At 39.3% G+C, this 21285-nt stretch overlaps 1 protein-coding gene across 9 annotated transcripts in view; it reads left to right on the top strand.

Moving 5' to 3' along the window:
- pde4d (phosphodiesterase 4D, cAMP-specific) overlaps nucleotides 1-21285 on the top strand; it is a 1157264-nt gene that overhangs the window by 949759 nt on the left and 186220 nt on the right. Inside the window, exon 1 of one of the 9 annotated variants that reach the window (XM_073064484.1) lies at nucleotides 14760-14800. The exons of the other annotated variants lie outside the window; for them this stretch is intronic. Coding sequence (XP_072920585.1) covers nucleotides 14775-14800 — 26 coding nt within the window. The 5' untranslated portion in view covers nucleotides 14760-14774. Of the gene's footprint in view, nucleotides 1-14759; nucleotides 14801-21285 lie in introns of those variants that run through there. 9 annotated transcript variants of the gene reach the window in all.

Raw genomic sequence — 21285 nt, 5'->3', positions numbered from 1 at the left:
TTTCAGTTTAAAGTCATTCAGAATTTCTTTCTTTCTCAATCTTTTTATTTTTATTATTATCAGCAAAATCAAATAATACATAGATAATGGGATTACAAACATACACTTTCAAAGTAAACATAAGAGAATACATAAGCAATGATTACAATATAAATGAGTATTCCCAAATCATAAACAATACAATATACAAATAAACAAGTCAAACCTAGGTATATCATAATATATATTTATTTAAAAAAAGAAAAAAATATGCAAAAAAAACTAATCTAATAGCTAATAGAAAAAAACAAAAAAGAAAAATGAGAAAAAGAAAAAATAAAAAGAAAAAAGAAAAGAAAAAAAGGGCTGTTTATAATATCTCACAACAATAGAAATTCATCAATGTCGTCAACTCCGATCCTCTCAACATATATACAATCGAAACTGGAAAAACAAATAGGCTTGGAACAGGGTCATTTACATCATATGAAAATATTGAATAAAAGGTTTCCATATCTTATCAAATTTAATAGAAGTATCAAATACCACACTTCTAATTTTTTCTAAATTTAAACATAACATAGTTTGAGAAAGCCAATGAAATAAGGTAGGAGGATTAATTTCTTTCCAATTCAACAAAATAGATCTTCTAGCCATTAATGTAAGAAATGCAATCATTTGACAAGCGGAAGGGGATAAATGGAGTGAGTCCATCATAGGTAAACCAAAAATTGCAGTAATAGGATGAGGTTGTAAATCAATGTTCAATACCGCAGAAATAATATCAAAAATATCTTTCCAATATTTTTTCAAAAGCGGACACGACCAAAACATATGAGTTAAAGACGCTATCTCAGAATGACATCTGTCACAAATAGGATTTATATAGGAATAAAAGCGAGCCAAATTATCCTTGGACATATCAGCCCTGTGCACAACTTTAAACTGTATTAATGAATGTTTAGCACATATAGATGATGTATTAACTAATTGAAGAATTTTATCCCAATTCTCAATAGGGATAATAAGGTTAAGTTCTCTTTCCCAATCATTTTTAGTCTTATAAAAGGGCTCTGAACGTATCTTCATAATTATATTGTAAAGTTTTGATATTAGCCCTTTCTGAAAAGGATTTAGTTCAAACAAATTTTCCAAAATACCTGAAGACACAAAATTTGGAAAGGTAGGAAGTACAGTATTTAAGAAATTCCTAATCTGTAAATATCTAAAAAATGAAATCTAGGCAAATTATATTTATTAGATAATTGCTCAAAAGACATAAAACAATTATCTAAAAATAAATCGGAAAAACGTAATAATCCTTTAGTCTTCCAAGCTGAATAAGCTTGGTCTATAATAGAAGGATAAAAAAAGCAATTGGATACAATAGGAATATTTAAAACAAACTGAGTCAACCCAAAAAATTTCCGAAATTGAAACCATATACGTAAAGTATGTTTAACTATCCGGTTGTCAATTCGTTTTGGCAATTTAGAAAGATCGAAGGGAAGAGAAGTCCCTAAAATAGAACCCAATGCGAATCCTTGTACAGAATTAATTTCCAAGTTCACCCAACGAGGACTAAAAGATATATCCCAATCCTTTAACCAACATATCAAATATTGGATATTAACTGCCCAATAATAATATCTAAAATTAGGCAATGCCAATCCACCTTCCTTCTTTGCCTTCTGTAAATATATTTTACGTAACCTAGGGTTTTTATTCTGCCATATATATGAGGAAATTTTTGAATCAACATTAGAAAAAAAAGATTTTGGAATAAAAATTGGTACCGCTTGAAATATATATAAAAACTTGGGTAAAATAACCATCTTAATGGCATTAATCCGACCTATCAAAGATAAAGATAATGGTGACCACTTAGTAAACAAACATTTAATTTGATCAATTAAGGGTAAAAAAATTAACCTTAAATAAGTCTTTATAGTTTTTTGTGATTTTAATCCCTAAATAAATGAGAGTCATTAACTAATTTAAAAGGTAAATTTCCATAAATTGGAACCTGTCTATTTAAAGGAAACAATTCACTCTTATTAAGATTTAATTTATACCCGGAAAAATCACTAAATTGAACCAACAGTGATAAAACTGCAGGAATGGATTTCTCAGGATCAGAAATAAATAATAATAAATCATCTGCATATAAAGATAACTTATGTATATCTGTCCCACGCTTAATGCCAAAAATGTTCTGTGATTCTCTGATAGCAATAGCCAAGGGTTCTAAAGCAATATCAAATAATAATGGACTAAGAGGACAACCTTGTCTAGTACCCCGAAATAAACGAAAAAAGGGAGATCTTAGATTGTTAGTAAGCACCGAGGCTACTGGAGTATGATATATCAGTTTAATCCAGGAAATGAATGTCGGACTAAAATTAAACTTCTCAAGCACATAAAATAAGTATGGCCACTCAACTCTATCAAATGCTTTCTCCGCGTCTAAAGAAATAACACATTCTGAAGTGCTATGTGAAGGAGTATAAACAATATTCAATAATCTCCTAACATTAAAAAAAGAATAGCGATTTTTAATAAAACTGGTTTGATCTTCCGGAATAATTTGGGGTAATACTTTCTCCAACCTGGATGCCAGTAACTTGGAAAAGATCTTGGAATCTACATTCAATAAAGATATTGGTCTATAGGATGCACAGTCAGTAGGGTCTTTATCTTTCTTCAGTATTAAAGAAATGGAAGCAAATTGCCCAATCTAATTGCTTCTTCAAAAACCCTGCATAACCAAGGAGAAAGAGTAGTGGAAAAACATTTAAAAAATTCTACTGTATACCCATCTGGACCTGGTGCTTTCCCAGAATTCATAGAAGAAATAACCCCTTTAATTTCTGCATCCGTAATAGGAGTTTCTAATATTGAAAGATCATTTGATGATAATTTTGGAAAATTCAATTTCCCAAGAAAATCACACATGGTATTACGATCATTGGGGAATTCAGAATGATACAGGGAGGTATAAAAATCTTTAAATGATTTATTTATCTCATCATGGTTAACTGTCAGATCCCCATTCTGCTGACGGATCTTAGTAATTTGATGTTTAACCAAAGCATTCTTCAATTGACTAGCTAACAGTTTACCCGATTTATCACTATGTATATAAAAATCAGATCTGGTTTTCATTAATTGATTTTCAATCGAAGATGTAAGTAATAAACTATGTTCCGTTTGAAGTTCAGCCCTTTGTTTGTAAAGCTCCTTGCTAGGAGTAATCGAATATTTCTTGTCAATCTCTTTAATTTTATCAACCAATAAAAGAGTTTCCATCTTGATGCGTTTTCTCAGACCAACAGAATAGGAGATAATCTGTCCACGTATATATGCTTTAAAAGTGTCCCAAAGTGTTCCGCAAGAAATATCATCCATGGAATTAGTTGAAAAGAAGAAATCAATCTGTTCCTTCATAAATTTAATAAAATCCGGATCTTGCAATAAGGTAGAGTCAAATCGCCATTGTCTGGCACTAGAAGCTGTACCCGTAAATTTAATAGAAAGTTTTAATGGAGCATGGTCAGAGATGGCTATAATATCATAATTACAACCAATTACCGATGGAATGAAACAAGAGTCAATAAAAAAATAATCAATTCTCGAGTAAGAATGATAAACATGTGAGAAAAATGAAAACTCTTTGTCCTTAGAATGCCAAAATCTCCAAATATCAAAAATTCCATTATCAGTCAAAAAGAAGTTAATACAAGTGGCCGACTTATTAGGTAAAGTCTGAGTAGATAAAGATTTGTCCATCAAAGGATTTAAACAACAATTAAAGTCACCACCCATTATTAACTTATATTCATTTAAATTAGGTAAGGAAGTAAATAAGGACTTAAAAAATCGGGACAATCAACATTTGGAGCATAAACATTAACCATAGCAACCTTTTTGTTGAAAAGTAAGCCAGTAATTAACAAAAATCTACCATTCGGATCTGAAAAGATATCATGTTGGACAAATGCAATAGAGGAGTCAATAAAAATTGAAACTCCCTTTACTTTGGCATTCGAATTTGAATGATACTGTTGACCCATCCAAAACCTAAAAAAGCGATATTTGTCCTCTTTCCTCACATGAGTTTCTTGTACAAAAATAATATGAGCATTAAGTCTTTGGAATACTTTGAAAATCTTTTTCCGTTTAATCGGATGGTTTAAACCATTAGTATTCCAAGAGACAAAATTAATATTCTGAGCCATATTTCTGAAATCAACCCTTTGGTATATAAAGGGTTAACCAAATTATGAACTCATGTACCTGGAAGAGGAACAAAAATAAGGGGCCGACCCGGAAGTGACAACATAGCGGACATTTTTGTAGTTCAAAATCAGCCCAAATGAAAAAACTAAAAAAAACTAGAATAAAAACCATAAGATTTAGATAAAGACCTCCCACCCCCCACCCAAGAAGAAAAAAAAAAGACAATCTCAGCCAGAGATAGGCCGAGAAAAAGGAAGAATGAAACTAACTCTACCCCCATAACAGTAGAAGACAACTCCGGATATAAAGGATAAAAAAAAAGTCATTCAGAATTTCTACCATATCATTATGTAAGCGAAGCACTGAAGTAAGATGTAATATTAATTGAAATTAAAAATATTGGATATAACATTTCTAGTTGTTAAAGAATTAATTATTCTAAACCCTCCTTATACATATTTTATGTTGTGTATTAGGAGTTTTTTTTTGTTTCGACAACCCATTGTGCAAGACCTTGAGAACACTGCTGTTGTATAATTGAAAGCAACTTAAATATTAATGATTACATAACTCCTGGTCAAGATGTGAGTTATGAATGTTGATACTCCCTCTGCTCAAATTATAATCTCAATCAATAGCACACTCCATCACAAATGCAGCTAAAAATATCATATCTAATGTTACAAACAGATATTGATGAGTATATCAATTTCATTCATATCTTTCATTTAATGTTTAGGCTGCAGTTTCTTGTTATAGCCCTATTGTAGTTAACTGACTTCAGAATGGTGCATTAAAAGCTGAATTGGTGCAGATGTGGTGTAATTCATTGAAGTTTCAAACAGCTGGAATGAACCTAATGGAGTTTCAAATTGTTATGTCTGTTCCAATTAGGGTTTTGAAATCTGCAGTTTTTTTAACAGTATAAATTTTAGCTTTTATGCAATTATATAAATGTTGTCAGAGAAGACACGCAGAAGATAAACATGTTTGATTCATTGCATAAATAGAAATATATGTACCTCTTTTACACTAAAGTACAGAATGCACACTTCTTCTGTTTCAAAGTGGCTACGAGATGCCTCCATATATTGCTGCCCACAAATCTTTGTAGGGCAACAGTTTTGAAAAGGAGCAAAAGCACTTTTCTGCTTGGATAAGGGACTGGCCATTCAGATTATTCACTTTTACCTTTCCATACCTGACTGTAAGAATATCTTAGTGGAGGTTTGTGGTGGAAGTTCTAATTCCTCCAGCCATGCAAGGTGAATAGGATTAGCAGAAAGGATGGATTTGGGTATAACTTGTGGAAGAAGGGAGATATCAGCATAAATAAGGTGGGGGAGGGCTAGGAGGTAACAGGTGATAGTTGTTACCAGGTGAGGGGGAAAGTGGGGGAAGGGTTGATGTGAGAAGCTGGGAGATGATAGGTGGAAGAAGTATAGAACTGAAGAAGATGAAATCTGATAGGACGGACAGTGGACCATGGAAGAAAGGGAAACAGGTGGGAAATGTCAACTGTTTATTTCACTCTACATATGCTGCCTGACCTTCTGAGTTACTCCAATGTTTTGTTTGTGTTGGGAGAGATATATATTATTCAAGTACTAGATTTAATATAAAGAACCATTCCACTTTCTGTGGAACAACAAAATGAATGATGGTCTGCACCCAAGGTGAATAGATTTCAACTTCACTATGGTAACCTTCAGCCTAATTTTAACCAAGTCTCTGTTTCTGACTGAGATAATGAGTCACCCACACCAGTGCTACACTCATCTGGCATTTTGACTAGAACACCTACAACAGCAAAGTGATATCTAGGGAAAACCAGCAGACAGTTGATTCCTGGGGGGGGTGGGGGGGTGGGGAGGGTGAACAAGGCCAAGAAGTCAGTTTAGACTTTAGTGTTTGAGTTCCCTTGAGTGTCAGATTTGCTACTCCTAGGCACTTAAGGAAAGTTTGCAGCTTGTGTAAGTTATATTTTAGGCAGAATCCCATCATTCTGTTACTCCTGACTTAATTCTGCCAACTGCTTAGTAAAAGTCCCTGATCAGGACTGGAAAGGAAAGAGGAAGAAGCCAGGATAAGAAGATGGGGGGGGTGGAAGGAGTACAAACTCGAAGTTGATAGTTAAATCCTGGTAGGTGGGGGAGGGGGAGAGAGTTGGAAGCAGAGAGGCGATAGGTAGAAAAGGTAAAGGGCTGGAGAAGAAGGAACCTGATAGAGGACAGTGGGCCATAGGAGAAAAGGAAGGAGGAAGGACATCAAATGGGTGGTGATAGGAGGTGAGGGAAGAGAGGAGGTAAGAGTGGGAAGTGAAAGAAGAGGGAATGGTGAGCAGCAAAAATTACTTGAAATTAGGGAAATTGATGTTCATGTCATCAGGTTAGAGGCTACCCAGACGGAATATGAGGTGTTGCACCTCTAATCTGAGAGTGGCCTCATCGAGGCAGTAGAGGAATTAAAATAGTTGGCCACTGGGAAATCCTGCTATTTACAGATGGAGTGAAGGTGCTCGACAAAGCAGTTCCCCACAGTCTACACCGGGTATTACCAAATTAGAGGTGGCCACATCAAGAGCACCAGGTACACTAGACAACTCCAACAGATTCACAGCTTAAGTGTTGCCTCCCCTGGAAGGAGGGTTTGGCATCCTAAATGGAGGTGGTGGAGGAGGTGAATAGGCAGGTGTACACTTCTACTTCCAGGGATAAGTCCCAGGAGACAGATTAGTGGGGAGGGATGAATGGACTAGGGAATCATGGAAGGAGCAATCCCTGACAAAAGTGGAGAGTGGAGGGAGGTGAAGTTGTGTTTGGTAGTAGGGTCCCGTAGAAGATGGCGGAAGTTGCATAAAATAATGTACTGGCTGCAGAGGCTCGTGGATGGTAGGTGAAGACAAGAGTAACATCTCTGTTAAGGTGGCGGGGAGATGGTCTGAGGATGAATATCTGGGAATAGAGGAGATGCAGATGAGGGCTGCATTAATGATGGAAGAGAAGAAGGAGGGTGTTGTGCCTGTGCACAATAAAAGCATGCACGAGGGAGATGGCTTTAGCTGGTGTATACACATTGCAGAGAGAGAGAACAATGTGCATGCGTAGACAACAGATCAATACATAGTGCTTGGGGCGTGGGGGTGGGGATCATTGTTCCAAAAGAAATAGATCCATACATTACTCTTCCTCCCCCTTTAGATTAATGCAGCATAAAACTGTATGTGTACAAAACATCTATTTCCCTTTCATAAACTTGTATTCCAAATAAACATGTTTTTACAATAACAGTACATAACTAACTTCACAGTTCTAAACGTTCACTCTTTTGGGTGGTGCTCTTTTCCTTTCAGGATAGCATCTCCAGACCTGTGGAGTGGCATCAAGTTTGGCAGGTGTCTTGACAATAATAATATTCTCATCACACCTCTGGACCTATGGAATGGCATTGGGTTTGGTAGGGTCTTGTCTAAGATAACATCCTCGGTTTCCTGTGTCACATTGCTTTCAATGACGTGATCATCACTGGGAGATAAATGAGGTGACTTTAATGTGTCCATCTTGTTGGATATAATCAATTCAGGAGTGCTCTTTGGTTGTGCATCCAGAACCTGGTCCAAGTGACATCTCCATATCTGACCTCCAACATCCACTGTGTACATCAGTGACCCAGTTCTTGTAGCTATCCTTCCAGGTGTCCACTTGTCTTCTTGGTAATCAAGCGCTTGTCCAATCTCGAAGTTCCTTGCTGCTTCGCTTGGCAACTGGCTGAACTGTTTATTCTGCACTTCCCTCCAGAGGTCTGTTTTCAGGATGTCTATGCAAGATCTCAGATTCCTGCTCATGAACAGAATTGCAGGTGTTCAATTTTTGTCACATGAACAGAGTTCTGATACACAAAAAGGAAGTTGTCCACCTTGTGAGGTAGAGAAATGTCCTCCTTGTCCGTTACTTTAATGGACTTCTTGAAGGTTTGGATAAACCTTTCAGCAAACGCATTCATTGCCTGGTGGTGAAGAGCTGACTTGAACTGTATGATATGATTTTCCGTCATGAACAGTCAGGATTCATTATGGTCCGTTATCACTCACAATTTGTTCTGGTAAGCCGTTTCTGGTGAGGATAGTCCTCAGAGTAGAGATAGTCTTTGCTGAGGTGATTGGCTTCATTGCTATAACCTTAGGCCACATAGAATGAGTAACCACAGCAATCAGAAAACGGAGTCAATGAATGGCCCAGCAAAGTCAATATATACTCTGCTATGGTAAAGACAGCTAGTTCCACAGGTGTAACGGTGGCCGTGGGGATGAATTTTGAACTTTTTGGCATCCCAAACAATCTTTGGCCAAGTTTTCCATCTGCTTATCTATTCTTGGCCATCACATGTAGCTCCAGACAAGGATCTTCATCTTGACTGTACCCAGGTGTCTTTCATGCAGATTTTCTAACACTCTGGTGCGCAGTTTAGAGGGAACCACACCACAAGATCCACACATCAGTGTTCTTTGACATACTGACAGTTGGTCTCATCTCGGTGAGAACTTTGGAGACAAAGCATTACCCTGAGCTCGCCATGGTGATTTCATAGACTTTTGACAATGGGTCATTCCTCATTTCCCTTTGTACTTTGGAATTGATTACCAATGGTCCACCAATGCACTGTGAACACTTCTGCTAGGTCACAGTATGAAGACTTTTCTTCTTCAGTTCCCAATACTGGAAGATGTGACAAGCCATCAGTGTTGCTGTGTTGTTTGGCACCCTTGAACTCTATGTCATAAGTGTGGGCTCCTAGGAACAGTGCCCAATGCTGTAACTGAGTAGCAGTCATCACTGGAATTCCCTTCCTGGGATTGAATATAGACACACGAGGCTGGAGGTCTGTCACTAGAGTAAACTTTTATCCATAGGGGTAGTAGTGGAACTCCTTTATTCCCCATACTAGACTAAGGGCCTCTTGGTCAATCTGTGTGTGTATTGTGTTCTGCGCTCATCAGTGATCTTGAAGCAAATGCAACTGGGTGTTCAGATCCATCTTTCATAATGAGTGACAAAATAGCTCCAATTCCATAAAGGAACATATTGCACACCAGTCTGATGGACAGGGATGGGTCGTAATGGGTGAGAAGTTCATCTGATGTTATTAGTCTCTTTGTTTCCCTGAATGCTCTTTCACATCTTTACGAACATTCCCACTTCACTCCCGTCTGTAACAGTGCATTCAATGGGTGCAGCACTGTAGCAATGTTTGGGAGAAACCAGTGGTAGAAGGTAGCACATTTCTCTCTGCGCATGGACCATACTCACTCAGCCTGGTAAGCACTTTTCCAAGGTTCTGGAGGTGAACTTCATCATATTTGTCAGTCACGATGATGTCATCAAGGTAACATTGTGTTCTTGGGATATCTTGGATCATTTGGTCCATTGCTCTTTGCCAAATTGCTGGAGCTGGTGTGATGCCAAAGATGAGAAAATTATACTGGAGCAGTCTCTTGTGAATGTTGATTGTGAGGGACTTCCTGCTTAGCTCCTCAATCTCCATTTGTAGATAGGCTTGTGACAAGTCAACCTTTCAAAACTTTTCCCTGCCTGCCAAAGATACAAACATGTCTTCTATTCATAGCAGAGGATACTGGACAGTACGCAGCACCGGGTTGTTGGCCACCTTGAAATCCCCTCGTGTGTGAACAGCTCTGGCCTTCCCTTTCTTGATCTTTGGGACAATGGGTGTGGCCCAATCGTTCCACTCAACCTTGGAGAGAATTCCAGATACCTTTAAGCTCTGCAGTTCAGCATCCACTATAGTGCCTAAAGCATTGGACGCGCTTTATGGAATCAGGGTGTTGCTGTTTCATACAGTTCATTTCTGGCTTTCATGCCTTTGAGTTTACTAATATCCTTCTCAAACACCTTTTCATTAGCATTAAACAGCTGTGCCAGCCTCAGGTTAGTGCTTCCATTGAGCTGCTGTTGTCTGTTGATGACACACTGAGAGCTTTGATTCAGTGCCAGTCTGGTTGGATTTTTCTGAACCATTCACGTCTGAAAAGTGCTGACCCTCCACTTCTAAATACATAAAGTTCTAACTTTTGTGTTTGGCCTCCAAATGTCACATTTCCTTTCAGTTTGCCTTTGGAGGACACTTTTACACTTGTGCAAGCCTTCAGCATCACTGAAGTCTTCTCAAATGGTATCCTAGAAAACAGATTGGTTTAGTCAGCCTCTGAAATTATGGACAGTGCTGGGAATAGTTTGTCCCCAGAAATGTAGACAGAGATCAAGAAAGGGGAGTGAGGTAAAAGCTAAGGTAGATATTTAAAATTATTTTTGTTTTGTTTGGTGCTTTTAATAACTTAAACATTTTAGTTGATTGTTAATTTTTAAATGTCACTAATACTTAAAGACATTTAATTCTTTCATTTTTTATAGTTTTATATTTTGCAATTTGAAAGACATTGATAAAACTTTGATAGTGTTGCCATCCAGGAGTTTCACTAGAGGGGATTATTATGGCCCACCCTTGGTTCACAATTACATTGTTCAAGGCCTTGTTTATGTGCTCAGAATGTTGACTCTCAGGGTTGGAATCAACTGAGATAATGAGATTGACATTGTTGAAGCAAATAAAATACATTGGTGTGTGTGTGCGTGTAGGTACTGGCTTGCACTCAGAAATCTGTTCTTGGGTTTCAATAGTTTCTTGTTCTACCTACAAATAAATCTGCAGGCAGCTTCTTTGATTCAACATCTCATTAAAAACAATATGAGGTACTAGAAAATCAGAGGAGTAGACAGAAAATTCTGTGTACATTGAGGAGATATGTTGCCTCCCAGATGCCAGTGTCAGGGAGGTCTCAGATTGGGTCCACAGCATTCTAAAGGGAGAAGATGAACAGCTGGAAGTCAAACTACATATTCATACCAACAGCATATATAGGAATTGAAGGAGTCTTGAGGAGAGAAAGTAGGGAGTTCGGTAGAAAGCTGAAAAGCAGGACATACTGGGTAGTAGTCGCTGGATTGCTTCCTGTGCCACATGTCAGTGAGAGTAAGAATAGGATGATTTGGCAGATGAATGGGTGGTTGAAGATTTTGTGCAGGGGGCAGGATTTCAGATATTTGGATCTTTGGGATCTCTTCTGGGAAAGGTCCGGCCTGTACGAAAAGCAGGGGTTACATCTGAACCCAAGGGGGAGCAATATCCTTTTGGGCAACTTCGCTATAGCTGTTGGGGAGGGTTTAAACTAATTAGGCAAGGGGATGGGAACCATAGTGATAGGGCTGAGGGTGGGGCAGTGCGCACTGTATACAACAGTGTGTAGTGAGACTGTGAGGAAGGACAGGCAGATGAAAGGGCAAAGTTGCAGTCAGTGGGATGAGTTGAAGTGCAATATGTGGAAAATCAAAAAGGGTGATGAATACAGGACTGAAGATGTTATATTTAATTGCACGCAGTTTACAGAATAAGATAGATGATCTATCTTGTGGCACAGTTAGAGATCAAAACTTACGTTATGGGCATCTCTGAATCAAGACTGAAAGAAGATCATAGTTGGAAGCTTAACGTCCAAGGATACACATTATATCGAAAGGGAGACAGAGAGGATGGGTTGGCTTTGTTGGTAAAAAATAAAATAAAATTCTTAGAAAGAGGTGACATAGGATCAGAAGATGTAGAATCCTTGTGGGTAGAGTTAAAAAACTGTAAGGGTAAAAAGGTCCTGATAGGAATTATATACTAGTCTCCGAACAATAGCCAACATGTTGGCCACTAATTGTAATGGGAGATAGAAAAGACATGTAAGAAGGACAATGGTGCGATAATCACGGGGGATTTCAGTATGCAGGTAGATAGGGAAAGTTGGGTTGGTGCTGGATCCCAAGAGAGGGAATTTGTAGAATTTCTAAGAGATGGCTTTTAGAGCAGCACGTGCTTGAGTCCATTAAGGGGAATTGCAATTCTGGATTGGGTGTTATATAATGACCCAGATTTGATTAGTAAACTTAAGGTAAAGGAATCCTTAGGAAGCAGTGATCATAATATGATAGAATTTCCAGCTGCAGTTTGAGAAGAAGATAAAGTTGGATGTATCTGTATTGCAATAGTGTAAAGAGATATACAGAGGTGTAAGAATGGAACTGGCCAAAGTTGATTGGAAGGAGACACTAGCAGGGATGACAGCAGAACAGGAAAGGCTAGAATTTCTGGGAACAATTCAGAAAGATACATCCTAAAGGTGAAGAAGTATTCTGAAGATAGGATGAGGCAACAGTGGCTGACAAGGAAAGTCAAAGACAGCATAAAACAAAAGTAAGGGCAGATAATATAGCAAAAATTACAAGGAAGTTAGATGATTGGGAAGCTTTTAAAAACCAATAGAGGGCAGCTAAAAAAATCCATTAAGAGAGAAATGATGACATATGAAGGTAAGCTAGCCAATAATATAAAAAAGGATGCAGAAAGATTTTTCAGGTAAATAAAGAGTAAAAGAAAATTGAGAGTGGGTATCGGACTGCTGAAAAATGTCTCTGAAAAGGTAGCAATGGGAGACAAGGAAACGGCGGATGAACATATTAAATATTTTGGGTCAGTCTCCTCCATGGAAGACACTAGCAGAATGCCAGAAAAGTGAGAGTGTGTCAGGAGGCAGAAATGAGTGCTTGGGAAGCTGAATATTCTGAAGGTAGGTAGGTCACCTGGACCAGATGGACTGCATCCCAGGGTTCTGAAGGAGCTATCTGAAAAGATTGTGGAGGTATTAGAAATAATCTTTCAAGAATCACTGGATACTAGAATGCTTCCGGAGGAGTGGGAAATTGCAAATATCATTCCACTCTTTAAGAAGATAGGGAGGCAGAAGAAAGGAAATCATTGACCAGTTAGCCTGGCTTCAGTGGTTGGAAAGATGTTGGATTCTTATTAAAGATGAGTTTTCAGGGTACTTGGAGGCACATGACAATATAGGCCAAAGTCAGCATGATTTCCTAGAGGGAACAACTTGCTTGAGAAACCTGGTGGAATTCTTTGAAGAAATAACAGGCAGGATAGAGAGAGGAGAGTCAGTGTTTGCAGTGTATTTGGATTGTCAGGACGTCTTTGACAAAGTGCAGCACAGGAGGTTGTTTAACAAGATAAGAGATAAGACAACAGGAATGATACTAGTATGAATAGAAAATTGGCTGACTGGTGGGAAGCATTGGGTGGGTATAAAGGGGCCCTTTTCTGGCTGGCTGCCAGTGACAGGTGGTGTTTCACATTGGTCGGAGCTAGGACTACTTCTTTTAACGTTGTATGTCAATGATTTAGACAAAGAAATTGATGGTTTTATGGCCAAGTGTGTGAGCGATACGAAGATAGGTGGAGGGTAGTGTTAAGGAAGCAGGGTGGAAGGACTTAGACAAAGAAGTGGCAGAGGAATACAGTGTTGGGAGGTGCATGGTCATGCACTTTGGTAGAAGAAATAAAGGCATGGACCATTTTGTAAATGGGGAGAAAATTCAAAAATCAGAGGTGGAATGGGACATGGCAGTCCCTGTGCAGGATTCCCTAAAGGTTAACTTGCAGGCTGAGTTGGTAGTAATGAAGGCAAATCCAATGTTAGCTTTCATTTCAAGAGTACTAGAATATAAAACCAATGCTGTAATGCCAAGGCATTATAAGGCATTGGTCAGACCACAATTAGAGTATTATGAGCAGTTTTGGGCTCCTTATCTCAGAAAAAATGTGCAGGTCCAGAGCAGGTTCACGAAATGATCCCTGAAAGTAATAGGTTAGCATATGTGGAGCGTTTGATGGCTTTGGGCCTGTATTCATTGGAGTTTAGAAGAATGAGGGGAGATCTCACTGAAATCTATCGAATATTGAAAGGTCTAGATAGTGTGGATGTGGAGAGGAAGTATCCTGTAATGGGGGAGTCTAGAACCAGAGGGCACAGCCTCAGAATAGAGGGACCTCCATTTAGAACAGAGATGAGGGAAAATTTCTTCAGGCAGAGGCTGATGAGTCTGTGGAATTCATTGCCACAGATGGCTGTGCAGACAAAGACATTGGGTGTATTTAAGGTGGAAGTTGATAGTTTCCTGATTAATCAGAGCATCATATGTTACAGGGGGAAGGTCGAAGAATGAGTTTGAGAGGGTTAATACATCAGCCATATTTGCATGGCAGAGCAGAATCAATGGGCTAAATGCCATAATTCTGCAGCTATGTCTTATGAAACAAACATAATTACACTAATTTGATTTTGAAGATGAAGTTTTACAAGAGTTTTTGTCATTATAAATACCACAACACCTGCTTAGAATTGTCTGATTATTCCTATTGTAAAACTCCATTAATTGGAACCTTTAGGACGTTGCTGTGGCGCTCGCGCATATTTTCCGACTATTGACTGAGCTTTCTATTAATAGCCAAGCATACTGGTAGTAACTTTTATTCTGATGTTAAATTACAGTGTAGTGACATTTCAAGTGGATGGGTAATTTTAAAGGGAGTGTGTAAGCCAGTACCCCGATGAGTTGAAATTAAGCAGAGGAACTGGGGTCTTGTTGAAGTTAATGGAGCAGGGGAGCAGGGGGCCCTGGTGAGTAGCTAGGGAGACAGCAGGTGTTAGCCTGATTTCAGAATGATTGGATAGCAGATAATCTGAGTTCTGCTGTACTAACAACATCAATATCATCTTGTACCTGTTTCTTGTTTTGTTATTCAATGGATTTTTTTATTTTCAGTGAATGTAAATTATGGAATAATACTTTAGTGGAACAATAAAATCGACAAAAAGTTATAACTGAGCACTGCTATGTGTATATGAATATGCTGTTACTCACAATCAAGATGACAACTGTACTGTTAGAACATGGGAATCTAGGAAATACTAGATATTATACCTATATGGTTTTTAGAAATACCAAAGAATTTAGAAAAGATACTTTAATACAAGTAGATTGCATGTTAGAGTCAAAAAAATCATTCCTATTTAAGAATCATTGAAAAATACTGTAAGTTATGTGACCATAGGCAAAACTTGAATGGATTAGCTGGATCAGCAGATCCTATCAGAATCACATTTATTATCACTGACATATGTCAATGAAGTTCGTTGTTTTATGGCTGCGGTACAGTGCAAGACATAACTGACTATAAATTATAATTTTAAAATAGCACAAAGGAGGAATAGTGAAATAATGTTCATGGACTATTCAGAAAGCTGATGGTAGAGGGGAAGAAGCTGCTCCTGAAATGTTGAGTGTGCATCTCCTGTGCCTCCTCTCTGATGGTAGTAATGAGAAGAGGGCATGTCCAAGATGGTGAGGGTCCTTAATGACAGATGCCACCTTTGGAAGATATCATTGTTAAATATATCTTGAGTAGAGGTGTCCCTAGACTCATAACAAGTCAAGTCAAGTCACTTTTATTGCCATTTCGACCTTAACTGCTGGTACAGTGCATAGTAAAAATGAGACAACGTTTTTCAGGACCATGGTGTTACATGACACAGTACAAAAAACTAGACTGAACTACGTAATAAAAAAAACAACACAGAGAAAGCTACACTAGACTACAGACCTACACAGGACTGCATAAAGTGCACAAAAAAGTGCAGGCATTTACAATAAATAATAAACAGTCCAGGATACGGAAATTCACCCTGATAGAATTCACAAATCACAAGCCAAAATTCAAGATAAGGATTAAAATTCATTCCTGCAGAGATTAGGTAGGGAGGAAAAAAGTAAATAAATTGACTGAGGGCAAATCAATGCAAGTTTTTTTTCAAGTTAGTTTTCTTGACATGTGCGGAACATGAAGTTTCATATTATGGAAGATTGTGATACAGCCCATGTTCAAGAAATGTAATCATGCAAAACTCCACCCCCCCACCCCACCACACACACTTAATGCAAGAGTTGGCTGTATTTTTATTAATGCTATCACATTTCAATGCTGTTCAGTCTGACGCAGTCCTGTACTAATACTGATCTCTGAGCATGCAATTAGCCGTGCTTCTCGTCTGAGTCAGCATGATGTTTTTATCTCTTTCTGACACTCTGATGGCTCAAAGTATGTCAGAGTGTCAGGTGGTGGGAAAAACAAACCACTGAACTTTACTAAGCAACCTTTTAAAAAAGGGAGGAGAGCCGGCAAGGAAAGCTGGCATCCTGCCTTGCATTTCTCCCATCAGATAAGGTTAATTGCATTACTGAAGACAATACACTGGCCCAGAACGGACTCACGCTGATTTGATGCTGTTTCATGAAGTCGCCCTCTCAATTCTATCCTCTGCAGCCAACTCTTAAAGGGGCATAGCACAATACAAACACACTTCTCCAGCACAAACAGAAGTGTTGCAGCCAAATAGTGAATGCTGGACGGTGGGGGGGTACATTGATGGCAGAGTTTGCACAGCCGGTCAGAGGGTCCTGGACAAACTGGTGAAGAGCAGTGCATGTAGAAGGTACTTAATTTGTACAAACCGAGCACAGAGACCAGGGACAGCCAGGCATTCTGGCAGTGGTTGCCTGAAATGTGTCTCTAAGGGCAGTCTTTCATACTTGCACTTTGGGAAAGCCTGCAAATCTCTATGCTTGTTCTCTCTGCTTCTGCAGGCTGAAGTAAAGCTAGATGTCGTCAGTCTAAGGGAGAACAACTTCAGCATTCTCCCCAATGCAACGCAGCAGCAAATTGTAAAATGTACTAGAGGTCAGTAGCAGCAGGGCGGATGGTCCCAGCAACACGCACAACACGCTGGAGGAACTCAGCAGGTTGGGCAGCATCTGTGGAAATGAACAGTCAACGTTTCGGGCCGAGACCCTTCGTCAGGACTGAAGAGGGAGCGGGCAGGGGCCCTATAAAGAAGGTGGGGAGAGGGTGGGAAGGAGAAGGCTGGTAGGTGAAAAACCAGTAAGGGGAAAGATCAAGGGGTGGGGGAGGGGATAGGCAGGAAAGGTGAAGAAGGAATGTAAGGGGAAAGCACTATGGGTAGTAGAAGGAGGCGGAACCATGAGGGAGGTGATAGGCAGCTGGAGGAGGAGGAAGAGTGAAACTGGGATGGGGGAAGGGAGGGGGAGGGAATTACCAGAAGTTGGAGAATTCAATGTTCATGCCAAGGGGCTGGAGACTACCCAGACGGTATATGAGGTGTTGCTCCTCCAACCTGAGTTTGGCCTCCTGGTCCGAATGGGAATGTGAGGCAGAGTTGAAGTGGGTGGTAACCGGGAGATCCTGTCTGCTGTGGCGGACGGAGCGGAGGTGCTCGACGAAGCGGTTCCCCCAATCTGCGTCGGGTCTCACCGATGTAGAAGAGGCTGCACCGGAAGTACCGGATGCAGTAGATGACCCCAACAGACTCACAAGTGAAGTGTTGCCTCACCTGAAAAGACTGTTTGGGGCCCTGAATGGTGGTAAGAGATGAGGTGTAGGGACAGGTGTAGCACTTACGCTTGCAGGGATAAGTGCCAGGTGGGAGATCCGTGGGGAGGGAATGTGTGGACCAGGGAGTCGCGGAGGGAACGATCCCTGCGGAAAGTGGAGAGGGGCAGAGAGGGAGGGATGGTCCCAAGAAGCTGAGAGTGACTCCGATCTCTACCTCCATGAACAAAGCAGTCAAGCCACATATGAAGCATTCATTGAGATTGCAGAAGGTCATGGATGGTGATGAAAGGGGTCGTGCCCAACATTGTAAAATGCTGCAGGAAGCTGCGCACTCAGCCACCTGCATCATGCTGGTTTTTGCTTTAAACGCCAATGGCTAGATGACGCAATTGCTGGCTTTGTAGCCGAGTTTGCAGATGCTGCAAAGATAGGTGGAGGAGCAGGTAGTTTTGAGGACGCAGGGAGGATACAGAAGGGCTTAGACAGATCTGCAAAATGAGCATGGAAGCAGCAGATGGAGTACAGTGTCAGTGGAAGAAATAAAAGGGTCAAATATTTTCTAAACGGAGAGAAAATTCAGAAATCTGAGGTGCAAAGGGACTTGGGAGACCTCAAGCAGGTTTCCCTAAAGGTTAGCTTGCAGGTTGAGTTGGTGGTGAGGAAGGCAACTGCGATGTTAGTATTCATTCTGAGAGAACTAAAATATAAACGCAATGATGTAATGTAATAAACCACTAGTGAGGTCTCATTTGGAGTATTGTGAGCAGTTCTGGCCCCCTTGTCAAAGAAAGGATGTGCTGAAACTGGAGAGGGTTCAAAGGAGGTTCACGGGAGTGATTCTGGGATTGAAAGCCTTGTCATATAAGGATGGTGTGATGCCTGTAGGCCTTTACTCACTGGAATTGAGAAGAATGAAGAGGTGACCTCATTGAAACCTGAGTTTTTGATAGTTTGATAGAGTTTAGGCTTTGATTGAGTTTATGTGGAGAGGATGTTTCCTATGGTGGGGGAGTCTAAGACCAGAGGACACAGCATTAGAATAGAAGGTCATCCTTTTAGAACAGAGATGAGGAGTAATTTCTTTAACCAGAGTGTGGTGAATCTGTGAAATTTGTGTCACAGACAGCTGTGGAGGCCAAGTCATTGGGTATATTTAAGGCAGAGGTTAATAGATGGTGGAGCAGATTCGATGGGCCAAGTGGCCTAATACTGCTCTTATATCTCATGACACTAGCCTCCCCAGCATCAAAAAAATCTTCAGAAGGCAATGCCTCAAAAAGGTGACATCGTCATTAAAGACCCACATAACCCAGGATACGTCCACTTTTCGTTGCTACCATACAAGAGCCTGAAGACACACTCAGTGTTTTAGGAACAGCTTCTTCCCCTGCACCTTCAGATTTCAGAATAGCCAATGAGCCCACTTTTTTTTCTCTTTTTTTCTCTCTTAATGCACTATTTAATTGATTATATTTATTATTGTAATTTATAACTTTTTAATTACATATTACAATGTACTATTGCCGCAAAACGACAAATTTCACGACATATGCCAGTAATAATAAACTAGATCTGACTGACAGAAAATTTTGGAGCAATTTCAGGAGTGCTGGTATTAGTAAAGGGATTTTCAGGCTAGTAACTTTAAAAATTACATTGGAGATGACCTCTGCATGTTGCATTACAGTTGACATCACTAGAAAAGAGATGCTAAGACAAAGGCAAATTTTGCTTAAAAAGTGAATGGGTGCAGTATTGATCTACTCTGTGTTAAGTCAATTCTTCAGCTGAATGCCACATTTGTTGGAAATTTTGAAAGGAATTTCTAAACCAGTAATTTATTTCAGAGCATGCAAATGGTCTAAATTTCCTTTGATACGTAAATCTTTGGGACGCAATCTCTTTGCTTGGTGTAAAAATATGAGAGCTCTTTGTAGAATTAGTTCCCTTATAGATGACATGTCTTGCATGCTGAAACACTACTGTTTAAAAGAGTCCAGGTCCCAGATGGATTCTTTTTATGTCCGGATCTTGTAATAAACAATTATATGCAATGTCTGTGTATGTAGCCCAAGGGAGCAACCAAAAAATGTTGGAATTTAAAAGCATGTTTGTTGTAAGGATGTAAAAATTTCCATTCAAGATGAAATGAAAGGAAGAAAATGCATTAATTTTGGTGCCTTTCATGGACCCTGGCTGTCAGAAATTTAAGACAAAGTTCAAAGTCAATTTATTATCAAAGTGCATATATGTCACCATATACAACCCTGAGATTAATTTTCTTTCAGGCATTCACAATAGAATAAAGAAATACAACTGAATCAATGAAAATCTACACACAAAGACTGACAAGCACTCAGTGTGCAACATAAGACAATCATATATATTATTGTAACTAAAAAAATGTGATCTGTGCTTTCTGCACAGGGAGGTCCACAAATAAATGTTCCTCGGTGTTGGAGATGAATATCGACTGAAGTACACTGCTGCTCTTCCACTACTAGTAGAGAATCTTGCTTCCACCTAACCACGCCCTTGCAGTCTCAGTTTATTAACTTAGCCAAAAAACAGCACTCCCTATATGGCAGCCTTTCTTTAATCTAGCCCTGATGGATTATAAACAATTGTGTTGATGATGCTTGAGGTCAGGGTGAGATTGCCCTCACTGATTAAAGATGTCATCTTGAAGCATGGTTAGGTTGTTGCAAGGGTGCAGATGCTGATAGCTGACTATGAACTAGCAGCATTCAGATATTTGAATCTTAGTATGTTTCATATTTCTGTTTGTGTGCGGCCATGTGGCCAAATGCAAAACTCTTGAGTTAACAGTTACAAGTGTTTTTACATCTGAAGCAACGCTGTGTCACTGGACTCCACATGGGTGATCTCCACATGGAGCCCAGTGGCAGTGCTTTGCACTGCAGGCGTTCTCCAGCACCACACTGAACAATCCCTTACCCTGGCTCAATATTGTTTAAACCTGGACTAAGATTCATTTGTCTGAATATAGCTTATGGGTCTGTCAATTAGGAGAAAAAAAATCAATTTCTTTTACTCAATTATTTTATAATGTTTTAAAAATAAGATATCTTTATTTTAGTTCTTTAATGGACCTCAATTAATTTCTTAAATCATTCAGTCAATGATATTTAAGGATTGGAATCTCCAATTTGATAACTTGCAATGAATCTGGTTAACCATTCCTGTATCTCTTGTTTTTACATTTTTCTAACTTTTCTGTTGGGATGTTCCTGTTTCACACTCAAAACCACGCTTTTCCTTAAATCTGCTCAATTTAATGGCATTTGAATGCAGGAACAATGATGAAGCTTGTGAAAAGGAGATCAGCCTTTCTCAAAAAGAGTAAAGTTGTCAACTGAGAGAGTTTTAAACTGAGGGTGCATTTTTTTAAAAAAAAGATTTTTGAGTTCCAATACCAACTATCTCACTGGCAAACGTACAGTCGCTGGTAAATTAAATTGACGATCTCCGAGCTAGGGTGCTGTATCAGAGGGACATTAGGACAACATGTGTCCTCTGGTTTACCCCTTCTGTACTGGGCTCAGCAATTCAGATTGATGGGTTCACTTTTCAATGTCGAGATAGGACTGTTGTGTCTCTCAAAAGCAGAGATGGAGAGATGATCAACTTCTCATGGTATACTAATGTGTCAGTGATGTCCCAATTTTGCTCACC

The sequence above is a fragment of the Hemitrygon akajei genome, chromosome 13 (assembly GCF_048418815.1).
Source record: "Hemitrygon akajei chromosome 13, sHemAka1.3, whole genome shotgun sequence".
Taxonomy (NCBI): domain Eukaryota; kingdom Metazoa; phylum Chordata; class Chondrichthyes; order Myliobatiformes; family Dasyatidae; genus Hemitrygon; species Hemitrygon akajei.
Note: the sequence above shows the minus strand (reverse complement) of the source record. Positions and strands in the feature narration are given on the sequence as shown.